The 12,192-nt window shown below is 42.0% G+C and overlaps 2 protein-coding genes across 5 annotated transcripts in view; one reads left to right on the top strand and one right to left on the bottom strand.

Moving 5' to 3' along the window:
- CALD1 (caldesmon 1) overlaps positions 1-1,340 on the top strand; it is a 172,471-nt gene extending 171,131 nt beyond the window's left edge. For 3 of the 4 annotated variants that reach the window (XM_066319549.1, XM_066319550.1, XM_066319552.1), the window contains one exon: positions 658-1,340. In XM_066319549.1, the coding sequence (XP_066175646.1) occupies positions 658-689 (32 nt within the window). In that variant the 3' untranslated portion in view covers positions 690-1,340. The remainder of the gene's footprint in view (positions 1-657) is intronic. The other variant, XM_066319551.1, reaches the window with a different exon arrangement.
- Positions 1,341-3,000: 1,660 nt separating this feature from the next.
- Positions 3,001-11,592, bottom strand: LOC136361551 (aldo-keto reductase family 1 member B10-like). Its single transcript, XM_066319561.1, has 10 exons — positions 11,441-11,592; positions 10,553-10,720; positions 9,438-9,554; positions 8,703-8,780; positions 8,114-8,236; positions 6,159-6,265; positions 5,875-5,956; positions 4,795-4,878; positions 3,843-3,925; positions 3,001-3,513 (listed from the first exon to the last, which is right to left on the bottom strand). Exons 1-10 carry the CDS (start codon positions 11,507-11,509, stop codon positions 3,471-3,473), a joined length of 954 nt encoding a protein of 317 aa, XP_066175658.1. The 5' UTR covers positions 11,510-11,592; the 3' UTR covers positions 3,001-3,470.
- Between the last annotated feature and the right edge of the window lie 600 nt (positions 11,593-12,192).

The following is a 12,192-nucleotide window of genomic DNA, read 5'->3' as shown; positions in this document are numbered from 1 at the left end:
GCAAAATAGCATTCTTAGCTTTTTATTTTTATTTTCACCCAAAGCACTCCAGATAAAGCCTATTAAACTAATTATATGGCTAAGAACCAATGGGAGAAGAATGGAAGCTCACTGACTGATTTAACAGCCTTTAAGGATGCTTGCAACATCCCTCGACTCTTTGCTAAGAGTGAAATGATCAAATATAGAAAAACTTCTTGGTTTTCTACACTTTAATATGTGCACACGCATTTTTAGTGGGTTTATGTACATTTTTAGTGGTTTTATGTAAAGCCAGAGGTATGGTATACCTCTGAATTTTCTTTTTTGGTTGAGAGTTGTGCAAAGCAGAATTGTTTTCCTCCTCTTGTCCTTTTTTAAAGCAAAGTGTCAGGAGAGGGAGTTTTGGGCTGGCTCAGTGTTTGTGCAGCCGTGCTCTCATGGAAGGTGTTCTCCACCCACAGGAGCAGTCCCAGCAGAGGGGTTTGGTCATTGCTGAGCCTCTCCTTAGAGGCACAAATCCTCATTTTTGTCCTCAGAGCAACACCAGCACATGAGCGGAGCAGCACCCAGCTCGTGTCCTGCCTTCTTACATGTTAACCTAGAGAGCTGTGCCTTTCCTGTTCTAGAGATGTGTTTGGGTTGTTTCAAGCTGTATTTAATCTGTCTCTTTCTCAGCAGGTTTGAGACAATTTGAGAAAGAACCGTAGAAGGCCACTAAAGACGCTGGACCAATCAGTTTGGGGAAAAAAAAAAAGAAAAAATGGAAAAAAGTGCTAAATTGTTCTTTTTATATTTATGTTTATTTACCAAAATGTCTTTTTGCATTATCCCAGTTAAAACCATGTATATTAGCACTGTATTTAATAATCAGTCTAGACATTCATCAGAATAGTACTGCCTTTGCACAAGAGCCTTTATTCCTAAAGAAACCCATGCTGTGAAATATATAGACTCTTCTACTGATAGTCATAAATATGTATCTGGACAGTGATTTCAGCTGGCATTAGAGGTCAACCCAAAACGCATGTAAAGTTGCTTGGGAAAGGTGTGCAGTAAACCTATAAAAACAATGGTTACTTTTTTAATACAGAAGTCTTTTTCTTTCTGCACTTTAGACTAAGGCATGGAAGAAATATCTTTAGTTGACAATGTAATATTTTCTGTAAGTTGCCCATGTCATGAGAAATACTGCATCAATAACGTGTTTAAATTTTTTTTTTGTTTTATACTTTTTTTAAGTATCAATTTTTCCATTCTAGTTTAAGTTAATACCTAAATTTGGGATGATTATGTTAGCTGACAGCGGTACTGATAATTCTTTTTGTTGTTAGTGACTAGTAATTGAATGCAATCTAGAATATATATATACACACATAGCTTTACAAAGTTTAGCCTAAAGGCACTACTAATGGTAGAATGCTTTAATATGTGCTAGAGTATTATATTTAGCAATAAACATACATAATTAGCCAATATCACAGCTTAAAAAAGTAAAGACAAAATCACACACTTTTCTATAGTAAGATTTCATAATTGTCATTAGAGGTATGGTGAGATAAGTATTAAAAAAATTTAAATGTCAGTTGTCCAGTAATGGGCAACTAAAAAGAAAGTATAGTTTTTAAAAGAGGAAAAGGTAAGGGTATAGAGGGTCAAAAATAGGTCACTTGTATAAAACCTTGTAGTTTAATTTATATAAAACTACCATAATTAAAAAGAAAAAAATGTAAACAGTTGGAGCTTGTTTCAAATGACTGTACACTAAATCTTGCCATCCATCCGTGCCGTACACCAGGTCCACCGAAAATGAAGTAAACCTCTATCTTTATGATGCTTCTTTTTACCCCTCCCTCCTGAATATCTTATTTACAGGTGTTTTCATTTGTATATAGTAAATACATGGCCATAAGACGTCAGCTTGGTTTGAATTTACATGCCATACAGTTTAGCACTTACATCCTACAGTGTATGGGTGGCATAAACTGAGCAACTCAAGTATCCCATAAGCGTGTTGTTAACAGCTTTGTTGTGCATTAGAGCCCCCAGTTATCACCACTTCCATGTCTTACACCATCTGGCTTCTTCCTAAAGAAGTGCAATGTTGTAATTCAGCCCAAAGCTGGGCTCCCCTGCTTGGCTGGAACATCTTGTTTACATCTTGAGATGCACAAAGTTATCTGTAGGGGGTGAAACTGTGCCTGACATTGTCTGTGAGTTGTCGTGGTGTTTTTTTGTTTGGGGGTTTTGTAAACACTCCTCTGAGTCTTTCAAATACATCTGATAGCTGCAATAAAAACAACTTGTTCAAACAGTGTGTTCTGAAACTGCATCTGCAATAAATGGAATATTTCCATCAGCAGCCCCCTGTTTGTTAATGAGTAGGGATGGACCAGTAGTTTTAAGTGTGATAGGAATTGTGGGCAGTCCCTGTGAGATAAGGTGAAGAACCCCTGAGAATGTCTCTCCTGAATGCCACAAACCAGCTTGGCTTTGACCTAGCAAAATATGTCTGAAAATACTTTAGAGCAATTAACTGTGAGGCTGTCTCAGGTTTTGGTTTGGTGATTTTGAGGAAGAGTTTTTTCTGTTCTTTCCTTAGGTAAAGCCAGCCTGTGTCTGAGTGTAATATTCTGGATGCTGCCAGCAGAGTTGCAAAAATCTAAGTTTATATTTGAGACTCCTAGGCTGATGTTAGAGGCAGCCCTTATGTTTAGCTGGCTGGATTTTACTGAGTTATCCCTGCCCATGATGCTGCCTTCCCCACTGATCACACAGGAGCTCAGTTTCCAGGTATTCAGAGGAAGAATTGCCTGAGGCAACAGTTACAACTTTGTTCTTTAGGTCCCAACTAGAGCACAATCCTGTTTTGAAGAATAAACCACAAACTAATCTGCACGTCCTGTCCTTGTTCAGAAATTACAGAAGCTTATTTCTATCTGTATTAAAATTTGTAAAATCCCAGACTTCAGAAAAACATGCCAAACTATATAAAACGATTTAAGGACTACACTGATCAACTTTTGTTGTTAATAAAATTTTATTCATATAAAATTTTAAAGCACTAGAAATAGACTCTATAAAAATCACAAATATACAAAAAGCATTGTAATTAGAGCATTCTTTGACAGTGACTCATGAGCCAGTATGACTGACCACACTGGAAGTAACATATAAAAAACTCCATCTAAGTCACTATTTTTTTTTTTTTTTGTTAAACATGTCTCTAATTAAGGAAGATCAGATAAAAAGGAAATGAAAAGACATTGTCTTTTCACTACTAATCAAAACCAGATTTCTGCAAAGCATGTTTACTAAACCCCCACCCATTCTGCTGCGTTCTTACATCAGTTAATGGTCTCCTTAAAAAAGGAGGAAAAAGTAACTGCTCATAATGATTATCAAGTACAGAAGAAGAAATGAAGATCAAGCTGGAGAGTATGTCTAATCTGGAAGGAGTTAAATGGAGGTCTTGCAGGAACCACATGCATTTAATATTCTGCTTTGAATGGGTAGTCCTTGTGGTTGACAGCCCTGAAAAGAGAAAGACCTTGTTATTCAAGCAGTGCAGGAAGTATCTTGAGCAGCATTTCCCTGTTGCAGCCTCCCTCCCACACTGCCCATGCACTCAGGCTCTGCAGCTGTCAGTAAACTGAACACAGGCTTGTGAGAAACCCCCTGGAACACCAATATGGTGGAGGGAACACCCCAAATGAATCTCCCTCCTGAAGCTGCAGGACATGCCTCACTAAAGTTTAAAGTAGAAGCTCTCCCTGGTTTTGGTCATGTATGTTTTCAAGAGAGGGGGGATGAAAATACAGAGAAATAGGATGAATGGATAGTATGGATAATAAGGAACATACTGGACCACTGGAACTGCCCTCCAGTTCCTGTTAAAGCTGAGGATGACATCCATCTCCTTTTTAGACAGTTCAAAGTCAAACACCTAGCAGAGAAAGAAAAAAGCTTTTTAGTTAGGCTCATGAGCAGTTAGCTACTAAGTGTGCTTCATGCACTTAGGTCTTGAGGTAGGAATGCATTAAGCATAGTTAAGCAATCCTCTTATTTCTCAGGCAAATAACAACCCTTGAAGTCATCTAGACAGTCCTTTTCTTTCTGAGGTGCTATTCACAGCAAGGTCTCATACTTCTGGGTGGCCAAATGCCACTGCACTTTGTGTTGTAATGCACACAGAGAAGACTTTAGGTGCTCAGGATGTGTCCCAAATACTGGAGCTGGAAGTCAATTTTCTGCTATGAGAGAGGACTACTGGGTATCAGCTGCAAATAGTTGCCTCACAGTTAATCAGCTCAGAGTTCTTGCCAGGGGTTCATAGGAGGAATAACCCCAAACTCTCTCACCACGGAGAGAGGGTTTGCTTTCTCACCATTGAAAACAGCATAGAGATCTTATATAAGATGCCACACCTTATGAGCAAACACTGCAGCTAAACTTCACTGCCAAGGGGAGCCATAGTCTCCAAGTGAGACAAACTCTAACAAGTCTGGTGTTTGTTCACAGCTTGTTCCTTTACACCCTAAGGACTTGTTAAGCTTTTTCCCAAGGGCAAGTCCACACCTGGGGCTCCTTTTCTGCAGCAGCAGGGCTCAGACAACCCCAGGGTAACCCATTTCTTTCCTAGCAGGAACAAAATGCTTTTCCCCGCATGGTTGGTAGTGCTGAGCCCCAGTGTTCAAATCTCTGCATCCCCCCCTTGCAGTGACTCAGGTGCTGCTTGGAAACACAGAGGGGCTATGGGTGTGGGTGCCTATCCTGCACAAAACCAGGCAGCAGCCTTTCCAAAGGGAGCTTCACCTTCATGTTTTCCTCAACACGGTGTGGTTTGTCAGACTTGGGGATGACAATGATGTCTCTTTGGACCAGAAAACGGATCAAGACCTGGGAAACAACAACAAGGAGCATGAACACTGAGGTACTAAGAAATCTATTCAAACATGCTTTGTGGAATTTTTTTTTTTTATCTACAATTTATTTTTCTACACCCATATTCAGGTTTTGGAAGACTACCAGTTTGCAAACAGGAGTTTGATAGTCTCGGATTTGCTCATGTGTTTGCCAATAGACTGGCAATCTGTAATTTTTTCTGAAATTTTTTTAAATTTTTCTGTGTTGTTTCTACATGGTGGCGTTTGCAGGATTTGTTTTGTTTTTGTTTAGGGTAGTGCCAAGGGGAGAAAAATTATGATGCTCTGGCTTGTATTATATGAGTGCTCAGACTAACTGAGCATAATGACACTACAGATTATTTTGAGCTCATAGGTAAGCACCTCTCAAAGGTCCAGCTTTTGGAAGTCCATAAAAGGAAAAACATATTTACAGAATTTAAAAGTTCCCTCCACAAAAAGAAAGAACTGTTGCATACAATGGTTTTTTTCATCCTCCTCTGCCTATCTTAAAATATGATTGTCTTTGATTGCATGTGGATATATGGCTTTGTTTGAAGTGTAATTTCTGCACACCCCAGGCATCAACTCATTGTGTGACTAGCAAACTAATAGAGGAAAAAAAATCTTAAATAATCAAGCAGCTTTCGAAAATTCTTTGTGAACATGAGCAGATTGGAGGCAATCAAATATGTCTCCAAATTACAGGACTCATCTGAAGAATAACTTAGCTGGAGAAAGGAATAAAAAATTCAAGAAGGTGAACACCTAAGGCAAGCATGTACCTACCATTGCTGAGCAGTCCACCCCAAAACTTAGCACTCAAGACCTTCGAAATAGCTGATAATTTTTATGAATTCTGTTAAGAACTTGGGCAGAATGAAGAGTCAAGTCCAGCCCCATTATAATATATCTCTAGAGAAAGTACCATCTGGTAGGATTGGCCTGTAAGACATCTGAAGAGGAGGAATAGTTTGCTCTGACAACTTACCTGGGCAGGAGTTTTCTGATGTCTAGCTGCAATGTCTTTAATCTTGGGATCATCCATGAGCGTGGGTTCTCCCGGCTTAGCCCTGTTAAAAAACAGAGATGGTGGCAGTAGAAAGGGGACAGCTTCCCTGTAGGAGCTTTACATCATGTGACACAATCTGCATCAAGACAACAGAACTTTTCTCATTTTACCTGCATCGTTTACTTAATATAATAATAATAATAGTAATTTTCATAATTCAACTGCACTGTTTTGTGTACAGAAAGGCTGTAGTACTCTCTTACCATGGGCGATTAGGAGAGCCCAGGGGGCTGAATGCAGTCACAGCAAGTCCTTTGGATTTACAGTACTTGACCAACTTCTCCTGGGTCAGGTACGGATGACATTCCACCTGCAAGAACAGAAAGATGGTTGATTTAGAGGCAGATGAACCTCAGACTTCTCTGAGCTGCAGAGCATTACATTTTATATCCTCTTGGGTTGCAGAAAATGTGAAGACTTGACTTCCAGTATCATGATTCAAACATATCTTAAGAAAAAGTTGTTAATGTCACAGCAGTATCTAGAGGCCTAGAAGAGAATAGAGCTTTCTCATGCTACATAATAACCAAAGAAAGGAAAAAAAAAAAAAGAAAAAAAAGAGAGAGAGAAAAGTGAAAGTGTTATCTGTGTGGGATCTGGAAAATGAACCTTCCTGGACTAGTGCAGGGCAGGGCTGCATCATCAGAGAGGCAGCTCAGAATACCTCAAGGTTATTTTCTGCTCTGATGCACCCAACCTCTCCTCGCCTCAAAAAGTCCCTCTGATTCCTGAAGGACCTTGGGGAGATGATCTGAACCAAAGGAAGCCAGTTCATGTTGCAAATAGATGTTTTGGGTAAGACACCCTGAAAGCAACAGGAGCTCCATGGGGATGCTGCTCAGCTGCCACAAGCCAAGGCATGACCACGGGGCTGTGTTCTGTGCTGCTTCATGTGGCCCTGTGCACATACTCATCTGTTTCTGAGCACCAGAGCTTTACTCCCAGGCATGGACACAGGAAAAACATGTACACTGGTTAACTTACACTGTTAGAACCCCGGGCACCGAGAATTTTAGGCTTTCTGTGCTGACAAGCATTGACCCTCTCAAGAACACTACATGTGACCTTGAAGCCATGGAACAGGCTGCCAAAATTGAGTGATAGCACTAGGATTATGGGTGTGTAGTTTGAATAGAAGTGTGTAATATCACAGGGTACAAAATTTGGAGTTTAAGGTTTTAGAATATCGTACTATACATAACGCAAGATGGAGGTTTTAGGGCATAGGCTAAGTCCTTCTTTTTCACCTTCTTCATAGGCTTGGGTGGAATCTTGTAATTGGGTAGAAAAATCAGCATTGTGGACCATGAGTAGTCAGTTATTGGGTTAAAAGTAAAAATAATTTAGGTGTCATTTCATCATTGCACAGTTTGTGCTTAAGAGACCTGTAGAGAGATAGAGACAGAGCCATTTTTCTACTTTGTTAGCTAGAACTCACTACTTGTAAGATTGTACTGTCTTAAAAGTCTTACTGACTGTATTACTAAATAAGAATTAATAAATATCTGAGTCCAAACATGAACTGCATCTCTCAAGCATTTAATCCTTGAGAGAACAGAAGAAAAGAAGATTAAAAACCCACAGCTAATGTGGGATTTCCCTGGATATTCTCCACCTGGAAGAGGTGGACATTCAGCACCCTCGGCTGAGTGCAATGAAGCTGCACATGGAAGAAAATGAGAAGGTTCTTAAGGTGCTGCCATGCTATGATTACGTTCATGAGGTATGTAGTGAGAATTTGTTATGTTATTGTACTCTTCAACCTCCTTTTTGTAATGATGTTGAGTGGTTTATTTATTTTATGTTGAAAAATGAGTAAGTCCAGTGCATCCCTGTATAGTCCTGTGCTGGTGCAGAAGCTCACAGTGGGGATTTTGCTGAATATATTTAAGATTACTCTAAATACGTATTATATAAATTATATATATTTTTTATATAGGACATGTATATTATATTTATCTATTATATGAATTTAGGTATACTGTAATTATATATATACACACATTCTAAATCTATTTAGGAATACTTCTAAGTGGAAGGCTCCAGCTTCATGGAAAGGGGTTGAATCTAGATAATCCTGTAAAGTACCTTCCAATTCTAATCCACTCTATGATTCTAGACTGCAAGGTTATTTTAGGAATGGAAATGAAATTCTCACCTGGTTAATTACAGGCTTGTATTTCAGTCCTGGCTTGTTCAAGAGTCTTTCAATCTGCTCATGGTTAAAGTTGGAGATGCCAATGGCTTTTACCAGACCAGCATCCACCAGCTCTTCCATGGCCTAATGAGTAAGGACAAACAAGAATGAGTTGGTGGTATTACTGTTAAACTACTTTATTTTATTTCTCTTAAGCTTGTGGAAAATGAACAAACAAACAGCTCATGCTAGATTAGATTACATAAAAGTATCTCAATTAATAAAAGAAAATAGAATCCTATCTGTATGAACACCCAGTAAATTAACAGCCACACCTAGATTTATCTAAAGGGCTAGTTCTACTATTGTGTATATCCAAATATTTTAGGAACACCACCTACGGTGCTTGCAGCTTTCTTCTCTTTAGCCTTACTACAAACATCCCCTTCTTGCTCCCCAAAACAAGAGATACAAGCAGCTGTCTGGTTGAAATACAATTTTGTGTGGCTGTCCTTTACACCTAAACATATACCTCAATTTCCTTTTGCACACAGACCTCTGCTCCCTCTTTAGTGCTGATACCTGCTCTGAAGACCAAGTATTGACTTACCTCCCATGTGTCCAGAAAATCTGTGTCACTGGGAATACTGTGGCCCTTGTCATCCAGAGGATGCAGCTCTTCACCAGCCTGTTAAATCAAGGCAGATAATACACAGACTTTTTAGGTGCTGAATTTTCTACAGTGTACTAGCACTTTTGACTGCCTTTACAGGCAGCAGGTTAGCAGGTTGTTTAAACATATTGCATAACTAAAAATGATACATGTCCATTAGTATTCTCTTCTGGATGAGTGCCATACTTTGCAAAATCAGTCCCTGCATGCAGAGACTGTGGGGATTAGTAATAATTATGTAACTTCTGCAGATCTGGAGAGAAGGGAAGAGACACCCCACAGCCCCTTTATTCTAGCTTATTTATTTTACACAGATACAGGCTGGGGAAAGAAACACATTCCTGCTGTGCTATGCTTCATTTTCCACTTGCTGGTTACTTCAGACCAAGCCAACATTCCCAAAACCCAGATGTCCATGCTGTAACCACCATCCTGTGCTGGTTACCAGAAGACCCAGGGGGCTCACACCTCCATCTCATTCCAAATGGCAAGGAAAGCCAGACCCCTATGCTGAAACGCACCACTGCTTTAGTGACCAATTTCTTGCTACCACCAGGATCAGGGAAGAGCCAAATGAACCCTGTATCCCAGCTGTGTCATGAAGATGGTCACAGCAATGATGAGAGAACGCACAAAAATTGAAAGGAGGAAAGGTGTGCAGAGCAGGACTACCTTGAATCCCATCGGGTAGTGCATCAGATAGAGGTCCAGGTAGTCCAGTTGGAGTGCAGCAAGGCTCTTCTTGAATCCCACCTTGACCATGGACTTCTCATGGAATGTGTTCCACAGCTATGGGAAGAGATCAAGCCTGACTGTCACTTTACAGCTCCCACAAGGCAGACCAGAGGATAGAAGCTTCTCACTTGGAGGTCTGGGAGGAAAACTCCCACTTAAGTCCCACATGCTGAAGATGAAGATGTAACATTTCACTGTCAAGGCAGGACAAACAAAGCTGGCTGTCATGAAGGTGGAGTCAGGATTCCCACTTGTGAGAAGATATTCTCAGGTATAAATGTAACACTCTGTTAAGTGCATCTGACACAGCAAAGCTGTTACAAATTTTTTTTTCCAGCCTAGGTTTCGACTATTGAGCAGCCCATAGATACAGTCTTCCTGTCCCTTTTAACTGTCCATATTAAGAACAGTTGTCATTTTCACTTCATTTTCGAAATCAAAATTTAAGTTGTTTAAATACAAGAACAAATATTATTAAATGAAACCATGTCCTTTAACAAAAACAAAGCTTAATGTCGAAAATCTTAGTTATACTCTAAGTTTTCTAGTTTTGCTGGTGAAAACCCTAAGTGATAAATTTATTAGTTGAACTTTTCTTTTTGGTAAGGAGCACCTCTTTGACAAGCAGATGAGATAAAGGAATGAAGAAAACACGTGTAAAATACTTTAGATTTCTGTATTCTTTCAGGATTACCATTTGCACATGTTTTCAAATGTCTTGCTTATCTGGATGATAAATCCAGAAAACTGTCTTGGTGGGTTTGTTTGTTTGTTTTTATCCCTTATCTTTCTTGGGTGTGTCCAACTGAACATCCAGTATAATTGACTTAATCCATGTGAAGGAATTATTAGATCAGTAAGTGATCTCTTTCCTAAGTTGTCAGCGGTTCCTGATAAAGCCGAGTCCAAATCGCAAATACGGGTTGGAACTCTTAAGACACAACAAGAGAACCACGAAGTGAATGTCAGAGAAGGGAATGTTACTTTACAGGTACAACAAGGGCTTCTCTGCAAGAAAAGCGAAATGCCCCAATAATTTTGTGCCCTTTTACCTTAGTGACAATGAAGAGGTCTTCCCGTTTCACAACGCCCTCCTTGATCTTCTGCCGGACTGCATTGCCTATTTCATTCTCATTCTGGTAGAAATAGGCACAGTCGAAGTGGCGGTAGCCGGCATCGATAGCGAACTTCACCACCTCTTCCACCTTTCCTGGGGGAGCCTGAAAGCGAACAGAAGCCAGCCATGAGCTCTGCCATGTCCCCCTGCCAGGGCTCAGTGCTGGGACAGCTCCACACAGTCCGCCTTTCAGCTGCTCCTGGAGTTTCCTCATCGCCTGCATCGAGCTGAAACCCGACGGAGTTACCAGCAGAGCAGCGTTCATTTCTGCAGGGAACTGGCACAGAGCTGAAATGAGTTTGTTTCTGCAAGACTTTCAGCTGTGCCACTGCCAGCAGCGCCGTATGCACTGTCATTTCCCCTCTTCGCTCCTGCGTTGCCCAAGGAGTTTCGCCACTGCGCCTTCCCCAAACCTCCCCTTCACACCGCGACCCCATCCCGGGGCTGCGAGCCGCTGCCGCTCGCTCTTTTTGGTCGGTTTCTTTCGCTTCCCCTCTGTTTTGTTTTGTTTTGCTTTCCTGCTTCCTTCCACCTTCTCCAGCCGCTAATTTATATTTCTTTTTTGCCTTTTCCCCCTTGCCTGTGACTCCCCGCGGCCGCCCCGCTCCTGGCAGCCCGCCCGGTTACACAAGCGGCGGCCATCGGGCCGGAGACACCGAGCCCACGCAGGGCACGGATCCCGCTTTAGAGGGGCTGCTCCTTCCCTGTTTTTGTCGTTTCTTAACTTTATTCCGTGTCTCGGGTTCTATTTCGTTGGGTTTTAACTTTATTTCGCATCTCGTATCTCCCGCCGGATGCCCGCCCTCCCTTCCCGCGCCGCTACCTGCCAGGTGCCCAGCCCCAGCGCGGGGATCTTCATCTTGTTGCTGAGCTCCACGCAGGGGATGGCCATGCTGCCGGTGTCTGTCTGTCGCTCCGTCCGTCTCTCGGAGCCTGCCCAGGGCTGCCCGAGGCCGCTATAAAGGAGCGGGGCTGCCGCGGCCCCGCCTCGCCCCTCCCCGCCTCGTCATAGGCGACACAGGCAGGGGATGCCCGCGGGCAGGGCGAGGCTGCGGAGAAGCTCGGGGATGTCCGTGGTTCTTTGTTCGGGGATGAGCAAGGCGAGAGCGAATGGCTCAGCACCGGACCCGGCGCTTCGCACGCGTTTTGCTGTGCCGCGGTGGCGGCGCCGCCCCTGGAAGCTCTCGGAAGGTGGCACTCGGGGACATGGATTGGTGGCAGACGTGCTGGTGGCTGGGACCGGCTGGACTCGGCGACTTTGGGGTCTTTTCCAACCCTAGTCATTCTATGGTATTGATGCCTTGGGAAGGCTGGCCTGGAACAGAGACTGGACAGAGCTAGAGAATAAAGTGGTATTTATTGGAAGTCCTCCAGGATACACCTTGGGCAGGACAGGGCCTGACCAGGGCTACACCCAAGGTGGACTAAGAATGGTCACAAACTGGCTAATGGTCTCAAAATCTTATATTTTTATAAGTTTTGGTCCAATTGCATATTGGGGTTTAATTAAGCCCATACTGGGATTTAATTACAGCTTCAGGTTTGGAGGTCCCATCCTTCTTGTTCCTCCCTTCA

This window comes from Sylvia atricapilla, chromosome 5 (genome assembly GCF_009819655.1).
Source record: "Sylvia atricapilla isolate bSylAtr1 chromosome 5, bSylAtr1.pri, whole genome shotgun sequence".
Lineage (NCBI taxonomy): Eukaryota > Metazoa > Chordata > Aves > Passeriformes > Sylviidae > Sylvia > Sylvia atricapilla.
Note: the sequence above shows the minus strand (reverse complement) of the source record. Positions and strands in the feature narration are given on the sequence as shown.